We start from the raw sequence: 16,393 nt of genomic DNA, 5'->3' as shown, positions 1-16,393 counted from the left end.
AATGCTTTTGTTGGATCAATTTTTTATTTATTTTTTTTTTATGACTACATGTTGTTAATTTTTTTTTTACTCGAAATTCAAACGTATATTATATATTTACCATAGCTAGCATCATTGGAGTTATTCTCAGCCATTACCGTCTCAGGCATTACCGAAATTCTGATTAGTATGTATGAATAGGGGAGGGGGTGAATAATAAAAAAATATGTAGTAAACTCACAACTTGGGGATACAAAATTTTCTTTTGGGGCTGTAAAATGACAATTTAATTAATATTACGATAATGGCCAATGAATTTGAACGAAATTGTCATTTTTTTGAAGAAATGCATTCAAATTAACATAAGTTTTCAAAAATGGAGTCAATAGAGCTGTACTTAAAAGTATCAAGTTTGTTCATTTGGACTCCACGTAACTTGGAAAAATATAATAAAAAATTCTCAACATCCCAAATCTTGAAAAACTTCACTTCATGTTTTTTAATACTGCATTTTTCGTAGAATGGTTCATATACACGGATATTCAATGTAGCGGTGTTATAGAGGTAAATGTATAGAAAAAAAAAGAGGAGAAAGCCAAGTTGTACGTACAGCGTTGTCGAAGTTTTAAAAAGGGAATCTGAGCTGTTTAGGCGTGTTTTGGTCCATCTCATACCGATTACGTATGTTATGTAAGTAGGAATGAGCGTCCGGTACAACAGGTTACTTCGAAGTGATGCGAAGAGGAAAAATGATGTTAGGATAGTTTTAGGAAAAATAAGGCGAAGTAATATAAAAAAAAGAACTGTTGAGAGTTCAAGATACGTGACTTGGTTTTTCAATTAAAAAACAATTTTTTTTTTGTTTTTTTTTTTTTTTATGACGACACACCAGAAATCTTACACCACAGCTGTGCGTCTGCATTTTAATACTTTCTGTTTACTATAATTAAGTACTTTTATTTACATTATTTTTCACAATTATTTTAACATTAAAAGTATAACCTGATAAATAAAACGTTTTATAATGAGTTGATGGTCATTGTATTTCGACTGAAAACTTGCAAAAGTAAGATTATATGTTTGGCAGAGCTCATATTTCTCAGTGTGTAAGGCGATATTTTAGCCTTTAGAAGTTTGAAGGATGTCGAGATAAGAGGGAATACTGATATAAATTTAACTGCTGTTTGAAGGAATTTTAAGGAAGTAGGATGGTGATAAACTTATCTCACATAATTGACTATGTCAGCCTTAATATAGAAATAAAGATAGAAGGACAGTGAGAAGTATACTTTTTCTAAATCTGCACTTCAAAAGAGTTGAGATATTTGCATCCCTTGCTACAGTTAATGTAGCACGTTCTATAGTTTGGTATGCTGCCTGTCTTTCTCACACTCGTGTAAAATCATAACCTATGAAAAAATAGTAATGTCTAGGCTTATAAATTTTCTCTCACAGATAGCCTTGATTGAAAAAAATTAAATAATATGATATGTGCAGATATTTTTATATCACACATAAAAATATTGTCAACATTTTTTCATCATTTAAGAATAGAAGAAGAATATGAAAGTATAAAAATCAATCAAAATTAATATTTTGCTCCTTAAAAACCCTAGCCTTACAAAAATTATTCAAGATCCTCATTACACATTAATTTACCTGTGTGCCAAGTTACGTAAAGACAACATTATGATTTCAATCTGGAATATTACTGCTAAGGGTTTCAGTAGCATACATTTGAATAAAATTTTATTTAAGATTCATTAATAAATGCCTCTTTCTGGACAAGAATTGGTAGATTATTACTTGGAAAAGAGCGTTAATATTGAGGTACGAATCGCAAATCATATTTACACGTTTTGTACATACTGCAATTATAATCATACAAAGATATTTGAGAGAGACGAGATTAAAATAAAAAAAACCCTCGTAGAGATATTTCAGTATAATAGATTATCGATGCATCATCCTTTAATGAGTACATTCAATATACGAGTCGTATATTAATGTGCATGCATTTGATGCACTACGTATACACAATACCTCTATACTTTTGTCGCTGGCTTGTTACCGATCCCGCGGTTTTACCCGAATGCGACGTTGCCATAATGACACAGTCTTGTTTTCTTCTATTTCTCGTACGTATGCTTACTTTTTATACAAGTGTTTGTATTCAAGCATCGGCGCTTGACTGGCCGACAACACCATCGACGATGACCTAAATATAAAATATCCGGTCGCAACTATACGGCATGCGTTGTATATTTATTGTTTTGAATTACGAGAAGCATTTCGTCGTGAAGGTGATACTCGATGATAATTTTTATGTAATTATTGGTTGATTGATTTTTATGCAAAAATTATGATGTAAAAGTTAAAATATGAATGATTTCGTCGAATAACTTTTTTTGTGTATAGCAGAGTAACATTTACAGAAAAAATGTTGTCAAAAAAATTTTATATCCTTCGAGATCTACGGGAATACTGACTTTGATACTCTGTCCCAAAATATTTGATAAAAAAAAAAGCTAATATAAAATCACATTTCAACAGTTTCAAAATTTTTGGCCTTTAAAGCATTTATTATACATTTAAAAAAATTTTTAAAAAATGGACCATACAAATAACTTTACTTTAAAAACTACAATTTTTTAAACTTATTTTATACTCAAAATTATCCTCTTAATAACGATTTCATTACCATTTAAAAATAATTTCGGTATTTATAATGTCAGTACAAGACTATAAAACATATTGGATACAAAAAATGTATACATAAACTACACCTTCAACTTATTTTCGAGATACAACAATGTCAATTAAACTTCCACCGAATAAATTGGTTTCAACAAGATGACACTCGCAAGCTTTATCGTATTATGATTAGTCTCCAAATCTTAATAAGTGAATACTTACTGATTTGGTAGATTACAACATTTCACCCCCATGTCAGTTAATACATAAAACATATTGGATGTTGCTTATTTTTATCTCAAACATTTAATCTCGAATTTTGTTTACCGACTAGATTTAACTTGTCAGAATTATACGCATTTTTTTCTATGTAGAGTCAACGTGCATTTATATTGTAATCTACGAGCATAATGTGAAAATGCAAATACTTAAAGAACACTCGTACATACATCATTCGTTAAATTGAGCAAGCGAATCTTTTAAAGAAAAAATATTAATTAATGCTTATGTTGTGTTATTTGTCGAGATGGTTTTTAAGAGAAAAGAATCGAGGTGTAGCTTTGTTATACATTTGTGGATTCAAGTGTTGAGGTTGTTTTGGAGGCTCGTTCTTGCACACATCTGATTCGCATTCAATTCTAGTTTTTTTTTTTTCTTCAGAATAAGGGTGGCGTTGTCTCTGCTTGATATTTACCAATAGTGAGCATGCGCGCCATCCTCTTATATTATACTCAACAAGTAACAAAATGGAGTTCGCTCAGCTTCTATTTTTTTGTATGTAAAATTATGTTGGGTAACGCATCAACGCTTTAAATAATGTAAAAAACGTAATAATTGAAATATCGGCTTTGATGAATTATACACATTGTATTTGAAACACTCGCTAGACCCTCATTTGTCTTATCTCATTGTAATCATTAGAAATCACTAGGTATTAATTTTTTCTTATTTTATTTCTTTGAATCTGTAATGCAGCAACTTGATAAATTATATCATACTATTCACGCCAAAAAAGTTGTTAAATACTTGCAGTAACACTTTTTTTCATTTTTACGCTTGTAAATTTCTGATGCTATACAATGGTAATAGAGATGATTCCAGTAATCACTGATTTTCGTGCGAACCAATGGCGAAAGGATGTCTTTCTTTTTTACCAATCTTCGTTTTAAGCTGGAAGAAATTTTCTCAAGCGTAGTACTTTTTTTATTTTCGATTGACGTTACAGATATCTCTGGTGAATTGACTTCTACCAATGTAATCCTATTGGAACAGCCAACCTTTCCCTGGTAAAAAATATGTTGTTTTTTTTTTCAAATATTTATTATTACGAGTACGAGGTTAGAAACGAGCAAATAGTTTTCTTTTGTTGAAGTTTTCGCATCCCACTGATCCATTCGATAACTCAATAGTTTTCCTAAGCAATCGTGGGAGCCTGCGATTAGCATTACAATTAAGAAAATCTAAAAAGTGTAAACCACACTGTGACATTGTCAACATGGGAGTGAACGATGCACGTTTTATAACAAATAGTTACACGAATACTGTGGATGTACCAATTCCGATCTTGGATTATCGGGTATCGGGACGATACAGCTTGTCGTGGATTTCTCACTCATGTCTTTGACCGAATTTGTCGTAGTGCTTGTAGTTTTCGAGGGCCTCGGCTCGGGATTTTCACGACAGCAAGCACTTTCCGAAAAATTATCTTCGGAATCTGCGTCCGAACCAAGGAATTCAATTATTCGGTTTTTCACGTCGATCTTACTTATTCCTCTTATTTCGGACATGTCATTGAAATCACGTTCGCATTGTCTGAATATTAAATACACGCATTGTGATGATTGGCATTATTAATGATTACATACGGCACCACAAAACTGTATGGTATAAAATTGTAATTCACCCATAACAGACATTGACCCTCTTTTGATGTTTTGAAGTATGAGTCTTGTGAGAGCAATCAACTTTGTCGGCAAAGTTGCGGCTATGTTTATTTCCAGACAGTTTGCACTTAATATTTTCAAACATGTTTTTTAAACTTTATACTTCAATAAAAATAAAAAAAAAACTATATTTCAAGTACACAGAAATTTCAAGCCTATACTTAACGTCAATGATTTTAGAGATAGCCTTGTGAGGTTATTGAATCAAGAGTTGAAAATGTTCTGTAACCTATGAATTTCGCATGGATGTGCGTGTAGGTACGATTTTTTATTCTGGAAGAAGTAAGGTTAGGGTTGGTTTTTACATTGTAGAAAATAACTTTTATTAATAGTGAAAAAGTAAGAAGCTTTTACAAAAACTACAATATATATACTATAATATGATGTAATGGTTACAATTAAATTTTTATAATTAAAACGTTAATATATAATATATTTTATCATCGAGAAACATACGTCGTATACTATAATACTTATATTTATGATTGTGAACTTACTCATATATATATATATAAATATAAATTCATGAATACTTTTCGTTAAGGCGTTGATCATAGAAAATCCTTAAAATCGATGGGAATGAAAACAATTGCAGATTGATCAAAGATAAGCCGTAAAAAATAAGAAAAGTTTTTGACGCGTACACGTAGATAATTTATTTCACGAGCTATTTAATTGTGAGTCGGAGACGTTTTTATCGGCCTTGTTTGTAATTTTTTGCTTCACGTTTTGATTTAATCTCATATGTATTATTACTAAAGTAAAACGTAAAGCATACAACTAAGCAATATGACTCAAAAATGAACAAAAGTCGATTAGACGCGAGGCCACTCGCAAAACAAGGCCTGCCTCTCATCAAACTCCGTAGACAACATCAAAACGAGAACACATGTAAGTACTATAGACGATCGCTCACCCTTGGCGCTTGTCTTCATTGCGTGTCTTCATAAAAAGTGAATAAACGTCGCGCTCGATCGGCAAAATTGATTAAAAAAAAAAAAAAATGAACGATCGTCTTGTATGAACACATTTTTCGATCCCCCGGACGCCTCGCGTCCCCAGCTACTATCCATCCTTGGGCGCAAAGTACAAGTCTCGTATGAGCGTCGAGGTAACCATGGGCACCTGTTTGAGGTCGTGCAACCCAGGATCCAAATCGTTGTAGCTGGCAAAGTCCATGGCCACTTTACGAGCCGTCATCGTGAGCACGCGGCCGAGGTCCACCGTCGGCGAATACTCGTCCAGCATCTGGCAGAGGCTCTGAATGTACCAGGTACCGACGACTGGATTCCTCCAGGAATAAAAACCTGCCACGAGAAAATCGTGGATTTGAATACATATATATTACGAGTACTTTATTTTTTACTTACCTTCCACCGTCGAATTGGCGAAAAGGAAATCGGCGTGCGTCGGGATCTTGTAGGAGTCGATCGAGTCGGTCTCGCTCACTTTGGCACTGTGCATTCGAACGCCCTCGTCGAGACTGTCCCCACGGCAAGCCTACAAGTAAGAGTATACATTTACGCAAAATGACAAAAAATCTCCCCGATCAGTCGATGCTTTCCGATTTGCTTTGGCATTTTACCTGCAGAAAAAACAGTTTCGGCTTTCCAGCCAAAGAGACGCATCTCTCGGCCGTGAAAGGCTTCCAGAGTCTCTCGATGTTGTACGCGGCGTCCTTGGCGCAGATGACGTTGTTCTTTAGCCCGTGGGTCAGCACGAATATACAGAGGCAGTCGCTATTGCTGTGGTCTTCCTGGCTCACTGCGTTATTTCAACGTAACCATTAAATGCGAATTTTTCAAACCCCAAAAGGATCTCGAATCCAATCGACTTACATTCGTTGACTTTCTGCATGACGTCGGCGAACTCGTAGTCGTTGCAGATCTCGACCGCGAAGCCGAGCCTCTCGAACGTCTGTTCGATCCTGTGGGCGTCTATGCTGGAGCCCTCGCGCGTCTCGAAGCCCGTGTCGAATCTCTCGTGGTTGAAAATCACGCACTTGCCTCTCTGCCGGTGGCCCATGTTGTACCGATCGGCGTCCTTTGGAACCGGCATCTGTCCCGACACCACGGATGAACTGGAACATAATAGATCACCAGTAGAGCGATTTATACATACATCGGTACGAGGTTACCGATCTTGAAGTTGTGGGTCCAGTGTTTTATATCAAAACGATGGTTTCCCAATCTCGAATGGTTGAAACGATAGCATCGGTTATTTGTTAGTAAATATTGATATATGTATTTTTTTTCTCTTACAAGGGATATTGCCCGCCAAGCGTTCTGGGTCCTAAGGCATCGTGCAACTCGATTTTTTGGCTCGATCCGTCCGCGTAGCACATGCCGTGATGCGAACGCTCGGGAGTGGAGTAGCCCAGATCCGGTGAGACCTGCGCAACAACTTTATCGGTTATTTTACAGCTGAAATAAAGTTTTTTTTTTTTTTTTTTTTATTGTGCAAAAGGACAGATCAAAGGGAGTTTTTATTAAATACGAATGATCGTTTAATCCAAGCGTTAAAAACATAAAGAAAAAAAAAGCCACGCGAAGAAATCGGCATCATCTCTGCGCTCAAAGCATGGCGGCATCCACGTGTGTAGCCCGGGGAAGGGGGGGGGCGCCAAAAGAGAGAGGAAGAGAGAGCGCGTCCGTAAAAAAGACCGGGTAGGGATATCCACGTGCGCCCACCATCGAGCCGGTGTTCCAATGAGCTGGCTGAGGAGGTCGTTGCGGAGTGCTGTAGCCGGTGGCGGGCGTTCCGGGGAAAATGCCCGGAGTAGTGGTGGTGGTGGCGGTCGGCGAGTAGAAGGGAGAGTCGAAGGAGAACCGCGGACTCCCCGACGAGTGGGACAGCGTGGGCGAGGATCCGTAACTCGGCTCGCCTATGCTGTCTATCACGTCGCTCGTGCGGCGCGCGCGCTTCTCCGGGATTACCACGTTTTGAGCTGGCGTCGTTGGGAGGCACGCCTCGTCTTCGCTGCTGCCGCTGTCGTAAATCATCTGTAAGATCGAACGAATTGCATTTACATCATTTGGTTTTTTTTGTCACGCGCCTTTGTTTGCTAATTTTTCGGGGTATAGGTGTATACGCAACAAGTGTGGAATAGACGAGTGTGGGAGCTGCACACAAAATTTTCACAATAGTATATGCAGAAAACAGGTGTTTTTCTACAAAATATTATGCACTGAGAGAAAAAAATTATAAAAATTATAGAGAAATTCCAACAATAATTACCATTCTGCACAGTAAATTGGATGCAAACTAGCAAAAAAGGTTATTATTTTTAACAGTAAAAATTATTGTTTTTTTAATTAAAATTATGGTTCGAAAAGTAAAAAATTACCATGCTGGAACAGTAAGCCTTATGAGGATCTGTTGACAAATTTTACTTTTTTTTATATAAATTTTTACTCTTCTAACTATGATTTTTATCTTTCGAACCATAATTTTAACCGTTACAAATAATAACTTTTCTTTTTTGCCAGCTTCCATCCGATTCACTGAGCAGAACGGTAATTTTTGCTGGAATTTCTCTATAATTTTTATTATTTTTTTTCTCAAAGTGTGAAAAATTGGTGTGCCTTCAGAAAAAACAATATAAAAAATAAATTGGAAATCAAAAGCACAATCTTAATTGAATGGTTGCAACAACATTGGCGCGACTTTGACACTCAGAAATAACACAATCGATAGTCCGTGACGCGTAATCGTACAAGTCACGTGTATCTACTACTTGAAGAGAAAGAAGAAAATAAAACAGAGACACGTGAGTTCCACCACTTATCGCTGAAGTAGATAATACATATATACACAACGTCGATGCTCGACTCCGATTTGTTATGACGCATCAAAAAGCACGCTTTGATCGAGCACTTTGCGCTTGCGCAGTTTTATCTAAATGGATAAGTATATCACATACATACATTGATTATTGATTCTCGTTATCGAATACCAATAAAAGTTATCTCCTTTTGGATAGTTTGATCCGTCAACTGCATGGATCGGAGGTTTGTGATATTTAAGAACGAGAACTAACACCTGCCAAGTGATCTCGTTTGTGATGATTCTCTGTTTCCCGCGTTTTCGGCTCGCCACTCTGTCATCAAATTGCGATAGCCGTAATACATGTATATTTTAATTTCCTCAATCGAAAGAAATGTCTAGTTGTAGTTTTTTGGAAACAAAAACCAAATTTTTAACTTTTTCATTTAATCAAAAAGTTTTTTTTTTAAATATGATTAAATAAGCACTTTGATAAATATTATTATGTATTTTTGGTATTTGATTGACAGTTTGAACTTCAGTTTGTTGACAATCACACGTAAACATTGATATTCCAGTCACATTGCCGAGTCGTTGCTCCAAAAGATTGTGTACAACAACTTATACATGCTCGCCAAAAGGTAAACAAACAGACGGCAAAATTGTAAGCTCGGACTCGAGACGGGGCACACAAAAAACGCGCACTTACCTGTGCTTGAAGTTCCGAGAGCTTGTGCACACTGACAGGGACGCGGTTGGTGCGCGCGCGCGTTCAAAAAAAAAAGGGAGATTTTCTCCGAAACTCCAAAACAATACACAACAAAGCAACAGTGTCTCGGTGCCTGCAAGTAAACGTCAACACATCGCACGATAATTTTTTTTCTTATCTATCGATCGTCACTGTCACTTCCTTCGCTATCGGATCGCAATTACGTGAGCATAATATAATATTTCCAGCAACGAGAGCAAAGAGACGATTCGACGCGTGTTGTCGAGCGCGCGATCGGCCTGCATTTGACCCAACGTGGAAAGAAAAAAACAAAGAGAATCCCGAACACGAGCGCGCGCACGCGATAAACACCGGGAGCGTACTGGTGACGCTTTTGGGTTTTCCGAAGGGTCTCCCGCGCGCATCTGCGTCGTGTTTTCGACAACACACGGCCCCCCCCTTATTTTTTCTCCTCTCCCACTTGGTGAACTCCCGACCTGACACAAAGGAAAATAGGTGCCCTTTCACCGCGCCACAGTCCGCTCTCAATTTGATTCCGATCGTCAAAACAACACGCTGTCTCTTTTTTTCCTTGCACCCTTAAATAGGGCGGGCTGTTGTTGATGCCGATGCTCTCTCTGCTCGAGGGGAAAATCTGGGGAATAACGGTGGAATAACGTCCTTAGCCCGGTGGGCTCGCTATTTTTTTTCTTTTTTCTTTCCCTCTCTTTTTTTTTTTTTTTTTTTTCTTTGTTGTGGGAATGTTACGAAAACTGAGGATTTACATCAATGAAGTTTAAAGTTCGATGAATATCGTGTTCATTTAGGGTATTTAATATTTTTGACATGAATAGAGAATCAAAACAAACCGACGGGAACAGGTAGAATTTCCCTCCTCGTTGGGTTTTCCCGATACTTTTTTCTTCTTTTTTTTTCTCTCTCTCTTCTTTTCTATTTCTTTTGTGAATGTCCCAAAATGTTTTTTATTCTCTTCACGACGAGAAATCGTTTGTACATGTTTTATCTGCATCTCATTCAAACAAAACCAAAGTATATGAATGATCCTTTGTTTCATATCTACATAATTAATTACCTTCTGTATATTATTTAGCCATCAGCAAAAAAACAAGGGAGGCCTTGGTTATAGCTACGATGTGCAATCATTTAATATTAGGGTGGGACGAACAATGTTTCTCAGCACTGATGCACTGACAACTCTACTGACAGCAAGTCACGTGGTATTTTTCACGCGCGTGAATACAAGTATGTAGGGCTAAAGTGATTTTTTTGGAACACGATTTTTCTTAGATATCATTTAATAAAAATAAGTGATTAACATGTATCTAAATGAATCTAAACTGGTACACGAAAAATGTGCCCGTATGCAATAAAGCTCAAACAAATTTAATTTTATTAAATTAATTTAGATTGTATAAACGTGACAAACTAGTTGACAATATTAATAATAGATAGATCTTTCAATATTATTTAAAGGGAAGATCGATCATTGTGTCTGCACATATCATGTCAACAACATGAGGGGTGGTAAAAAAAGTTTAGACGTTGCGTGACCTATATACATTCCGTAACGTAATCTGACATAGATCGACAACATGTGCTAAACGTAATTTTATCTGCTAAGTTTATTTTTTATGTTTGTAAGATCCACCAAGTTGTGGTACTCAATCATTCATCACATTTCAGCTAAATATAAAAATTTTCTGGCCTATGCCTCAACAATAAGTACCGAGTCATCATGTATCATTCATGTACCGAGTTTGTACGATAGAAGCCTACTACTAATAGAAATTGAATCCAACATCATCTCAGTGCTCGGCGACACAGTACAAGTAAAAGCGTGTGGGTAACTCTAGCGAGCGAACCGCGACTATTCTCCCCCTTTTCGTTGTAGTAGTAGTGTAATAGCAGTGTTCGCTCTCTCTCTCTCGCTCTATGTGTCGCTCTTTCTCCCCGCGTAACCACCGCCACCATTCACTTCTCGGCCGAGCATGCACACGCCTCTTTCTCTTGTGTTGCGTTGTTCGTTTCTTCCTTCGTCGACGCGAACCCATGGCTTCCACAGACTTTCCGAGGCGAACGAGCCAAACAACCACTTGAAGCTATGAATGTATCATTGAACTTTTTCATTCAACAACTTACCTTTCTTCAGCTTCGACTGTTCGATTAGCGGAATCCAGTGAAAAAAATACTCTCGAAGCAAACGAATCATCCAAAGTTGGGCCCAAAGACCTCAAAGCCAACAAAAATCATGGGTATGTCCTTTGACCAAATCAACGTTAAAGTCTTCCAAAGTACAAAGTACGTGTGCATGTATACCGTCTTTATTTTTATCATTGTATAATAAATTAATATATGTATTTACACAACATTCGCCGGATGTGGATCCGACAGCAGGTTAAAAAAATGGGTACGCGTATCAAATAACAAATCAATTGTCCCTTCAACCATCGGTCTATGCAGGCACGAGGAACATCCGAGCTTTGACTGGCGATTTTACATTCCTTCCCACGGACAAAGAAAGTTGAAAACCCATTGGCTCAGTCGCTGTCGTCGGCATTGCGAGGTGGCCGGGTCAGGGGCCGCCGACTGTCCTCATCCGAGCCGTAGATCACATCCTCGTCCGAGTCGTTGATCATCGAGAAGGACGGATTGTCCTTCGTTATCGAAGAATCTGCGCGGGTGGAGCAAAAAACCATGAGGAAAAAATGTACCTCCCAGATCCATGCGCCTCGAGCCAAACTTACGTTGTCCGTAGACTTGCTGAGCTCCGGGAGCGTAGACGTAGGTCATCGTGTACAGGTAAAAGTTGAGGAGACCGTAGAGGGCCATGAACTGCGCCGAGGTCTTGTAGTGCGTCGACAGACGCGACACGAAGCTGTCTTCCAGTACACCAGCCCCGAACTGCCTCGCCGTTATCAGCGCCGACGTCCCGATGACTATCGCCACGAACAGCGTCATGAATCTCAAGCGTTGATCTGAAAAAGCAGAACAACAACGGCCATTCACATAAAAGCTGACAAATATTTTCCAAGACTAATTTCGCGGGTGTAGGAGATGATTTTTGATTAATTGAGAAAAAAAGGGCACGCGGGTGTATACAGTCCGCCTCCCATTGGAAGCAGAGCCAATGGGCTGTTGGAAAATTGAGTGATAAAAGGGCACCTGTTCCAGAGACACGGTCACTGCGCTCATGAGTCTTTGCATATATACAGCCAACAAGAAAAATGTATAGACCGACTGGTTGGGACTCAGAACTAGTGTGTGAGTGTGTTGAACGGGGGGAGGGGCTAGCGGTCCCCCTCCTACGTCTCCTCGTCCACCGTTCGCTTGGCGTTGTTGGTCGTTTTGCAATGGGTCGAGTCTGGCGTTCTCGTAAAAATGGTAGCCCGCTTGGTTGTCGAGAATCGGTTTGGTTTTCGTGCACAATCACTACATTGTATGAAATTTACTTGAATCACATTCTTGAAAGGTCCGTCAATTCTGTGTGGTTTACAAATATTCCGTTGTGGACATTAATGGGAACGCGCGGTTTGGTAGAATTTTACTTTTTCACGCAAGACTGTAACGAGAGTCGCGAGGATTCTTTTTTTTCTGCAATACACTACTAAAAGACATTGCTTGAAATTGAGATTTTTACGGGTATAAAAAAAATGTAGAAGCATCAGAGGAACGATACTCTTGACTCTGCGCCGAAAATTTGGCAACGTTGAAAACGTCGAAACTGAAGCGAAATTGTTCGCACGAGGGGAGAAAGGAACCGGTTTTACGTTAGAATCGAGCTTCCTTCTTTTTTTTTTTCTCTTGCCCAACTCTAGTCCCGCCTGCGCCTTCCTCGAGACAAAAAACGAAATATTCAAAAGCACGGGCTACTCCTTATGGTCTTCTCGTTGCTATGGACGCCTCCACTCTCAAACCACACTGCGCTTCGTTCCCTTGACTTTTATTTCTGTGTACGGAATATTGTTCAAACAATGGTAAAAAGGCTTACCGAAATAAGGCATGGATCGCAACTCACTGTAAGCTCGAACCATGAGTAACAGCAGGTATACTAGATAAATCCCTCCAACGGTGAAGTAAAAAACTTTGAACCCCTAAAAACAAAATATGGTACATATGTTTCTGAATGTAAGATCATCGTCAGTCTCTAGAATATCGTTTCTCGTGCTTACGTAGTAGTTGGACGTATCGACAACGTAGTTGTAGGTAGGGTCTTCCATTTCCGACCATCTCAACCAAGTGGCCAATAGTAGAGTCGCTCCCCACAACGACCCGACCACCAGCAGTTTCGGCAAGTAAAACGTTATCATCTTCCATTTGTTCTGTCGATGAAACATTGCAACCGCATATTTTTTACTTGCATCAGAGGACTATAAACCAATTGCTAAATAATTTCGAGCCACTGTACCTGTCTCAATCCGTGATACACGCACAGCCAGAACATCAAAATAGCGCACAAAAAGGTCGTCTGCAGAAAAGCGTCGATCATCCCGGGCAACGAGGAATTCACGAGGAATATCGTGGGAAACAGGGGATCTAATCGATTAAATTTGCATTTTTTTAACTGTACAGTTTTACCACGAGATGAACTAACAAATTATATATTTTCCTCTTACTATTGTATAATATCAACAGAGGCAACAAAACCGATATCCATTTTTGCTCTATGGACCAGTCTTGTATCGGATACTTCCTCAAAGCATTTCCGAACCAACACTGCAACAAAAAAAGGCATTTGTTACTTTACATTATTTTATCTATGTTTCGAACCAATAGATATACATGCATATTAACAATTATTCACCGTCGCTACAAACGTTATTATCAAAAAGATCAATCTGAACCACACTTCGATTTGCGTGAAGGCCGGATTATAGTGTTTGAACTGTATTGAACAAAAAAAAAGACGTACATCGTTTTTAAATAGTCAATTAAAATTTTGAGTGTTGATTATTATTATCATGCCCCTTTTTTTCATCAGTGCTTACTGACGTAGAACGTGAGATCTCGAATGGTGTAGCGCTGGTGGAAGCTCTCGAGTCCATAGAAACGGACCGTGATTACGTAGTGGCTGTACTCGAGAAATCCGAGATGCGCTACGACGATTTCCTCGCAGGACTGACGCTCGCATTTCAAATGCCTCGTTCTTTGGTCCAGCGAAAAACGAAACACAATTTGATTGTTTTAAAAGCTTTTCAATAACGTTTGGGGCAGAAATATGTTATTTCTGGGCGAATTACCGGTTGTGGTCGCCATCTGGCGTTAGGAGGTGCTCGATCTTTTTGTCCACTGTAATACCATCTATCGATACGCTCACTTGGAAACTCTTGTCGTACCTTTCATCTAGAAAATGAAACGATTGTTTAAACATTTTCCAACTATCCACATGAATATTATTACAAATTGGAAATGTAAGTACACATTCATATACATAATACGCAAAGCTTGTAATTTATGTATTAAAATGTACTTGTTCGTGTCATTCTTATTATTATTCCTTTTTTTTTTTGTTCATTATACATGTGAGTATTTACAAAGAATGACAAATGTTGTGTACCGTCATTATTAGCCGTGGACAACTTTGCAATCACCCACAGCTGTTGGTTGTAAGTAGATAAAGGTGGGGTGTGCATGATAAACGGTCCCGTCGCCTTTTCGCTCGCATTGACGTGTGCTCTTTGCTCTGTCATGGATGTTATCGGAGGTCCTACAACCATAACAAATAATAATCGTTAAATTTTTTTCAAAGTACAGACAGTTGATTTCGACAAAAAGCAGTGTTTAATTGTATTTACCGGCGAGTCCAATGAACACCGCTAAGCCGAAACAGGCGAAAAACGAAACTAGCACCATTACGAATTCCCGTTTGTGCATCGAGTACAATCGCATACTTACAGACCTGCAATTCAATGAACCAGTTAGAACCGCTTATAAGACCAAATTTTATAAAACAGGAACTCAAAGCTTTTTTTTTTTTCAGTAAAAAATATGAAGCAAATGCTAGGTGGTACCTTTCGCAACGATCGTGATGGTAAGCGGGTGCGATGTATTTGTTGAATTCGCTGAAAACGTCGCTGCACTGTGACAGAGCATTGCGTAGTTTAAAGTTCCAGCCGCTCGTGCGCCCCGAGGGCAATTGGTAAGAGTAGCCCAAATTGAGCCCGTCCATTTTACTCGACATCCTGGTAGCCCCGCTTGGACCTGCAAATGGGCCCAAAACAGTAACGACGGGGACGACGTGGAAGCATTTTTTACGGCAACGGCAAAAGGGTAAAAAAACAGATACAATAGTATCTTTAACGTGGTAGTATCAAATGTGGGGGTCAAGGGAGGTGGGGAAAAAAAAAGGTTAGGGTGGTTGTTTATGTTTCGCTGGCAGGGGGTGCGGGGGCCGATGTGAAGTTGTCGATGGAACGAAGAGATCTATTTGTCAAAGTACAATTTGGATTATTGTTGGAGAGTTTTTTTTTTTTTTTTCAACTATTTAATGGTACGTATCGATTAGATGGGTATAGCAATTCGTTCTACCCATTGAAGTAGGTCAAACCTTTTTTTGAAACCCAACTCTAAACGATTCGGCAAGTTATTGGAAAAAAATATTTTTCAATAAACTTCTACAGCCATTTTTTTAACACCAGAATGTAATGAGTCAACGAATGAAATGTGTACAGATATCGAGGAAAAACATGTTACGTTTTCCGAAAAGCAAGTAATATACCGTTGTAATAGTGTTCGATCGCAGCAAGAAGCCTAAGCCACCTGTCACTCACCAAAGCCCGTTTCCAAGCCGTGTCAGTACACTTATTTCCACTTCACGAGCTCAGCACTCCACTTCATCCCCCTCGCCCACTCGACACATGTTTTGTCGCAACCGCGAAGCCTTGAAAAAATCAAAAAAACGCAAGGAAACGTCAAACACTTCGACACCAGCAACTTCGGCGAACCGGAAAGCAGCGGGGAGCTGAACTATGACACACAGCTTGCGGCGTGTGGCGTGGCCCAAAGCATCGCGACGCAGCCGATGACAACGACGGCGAGCTTGCTTTACCACCCCAACAGTAAACTTTTAACAGCGGCTGCGCGTCGGGTAGTTTTATCGATTATTTCCCCAACGCGTGCGACGTACGGTATTATATACTATGTGCAAAAGTGTAAGTACGTATGAAAGTGGATGCAGGTGAGGTATACGGAGGAACCCATCGTGGATGCAGTGTGGCAGGTATAACATGTAGATCATCTATTTAGTATAAAATCATTAGTAAGAAGTGAAATTATCCGCTTATCC

At 38.8% G+C, this 16,393-nt stretch overlaps 2 protein-coding genes across 2 annotated transcripts; both read right to left on the bottom strand.

Moving 5' to 3' along the window:
• Positions 1 to 5,012: 5,012 nt before the first annotated feature.
• On the bottom strand, positions 5,013 to 9,448 carry LOC106643392 (caspase-1-like). Its single transcript, XM_014358503.2, has 7 exons — positions 9,091 to 9,448; positions 7,307 to 7,618; positions 6,878 to 7,008; positions 6,455 to 6,696; positions 6,202 to 6,380; positions 5,987 to 6,116; positions 5,013 to 5,923 (listed from the first exon to the last, which is right to left on the bottom strand). The coding sequence occupies exons 2-7, from the start codon at positions 7,616 to 7,618 to the stop codon at positions 5,682 to 5,684; spliced, it is 1,236 nt and encodes a 411-aa protein (XP_014213989.2). The 5' UTR covers positions 9,091 to 9,448; the 3' UTR covers positions 5,013 to 5,681.
• Positions 9,449 to 11,416: 1,968 nt separating this feature from the next.
• Positions 11,417 to 16,112, bottom strand: LOC106643394 (transmembrane protein 181). Its single transcript, XM_014358505.3, has 13 exons — positions 15,879 to 16,112; positions 15,120 to 15,309; positions 14,904 to 15,007; positions 14,666 to 14,815; positions 14,349 to 14,451; positions 14,101 to 14,254; positions 13,913 to 13,993; positions 13,725 to 13,824; positions 13,517 to 13,644; positions 13,281 to 13,430; positions 13,100 to 13,202; positions 11,856 to 12,086; positions 11,417 to 11,782 (listed from the first exon to the last, which is right to left on the bottom strand). Exons 2-13 carry the CDS (start codon positions 15,287 to 15,289, stop codon positions 11,649 to 11,651), a joined length of 1,608 nt encoding a protein of 535 aa, XP_014213991.2. The 5' UTR covers positions 15,290 to 15,309; positions 15,879 to 16,112; the 3' UTR covers positions 11,417 to 11,648.
• Positions 16,113 to 16,393: the final 281 nt, after the last annotated feature.

Source organism: Copidosoma floridanum, unplaced genomic scaffold (genome assembly GCF_036245765.1).
Source record: "Copidosoma floridanum isolate Cflo_tuat_1 unplaced genomic scaffold, Cflo_Japanese_pri ptg000030l, whole genome shotgun sequence".
NCBI classification, from domain to species: domain Eukaryota; kingdom Metazoa; phylum Arthropoda; class Insecta; order Hymenoptera; family Encyrtidae; genus Copidosoma; species Copidosoma floridanum.
The sequence above is the reverse complement of the archived record's forward strand: the minus strand, read 5'-3'. Positions and strand labels throughout refer to the sequence as shown.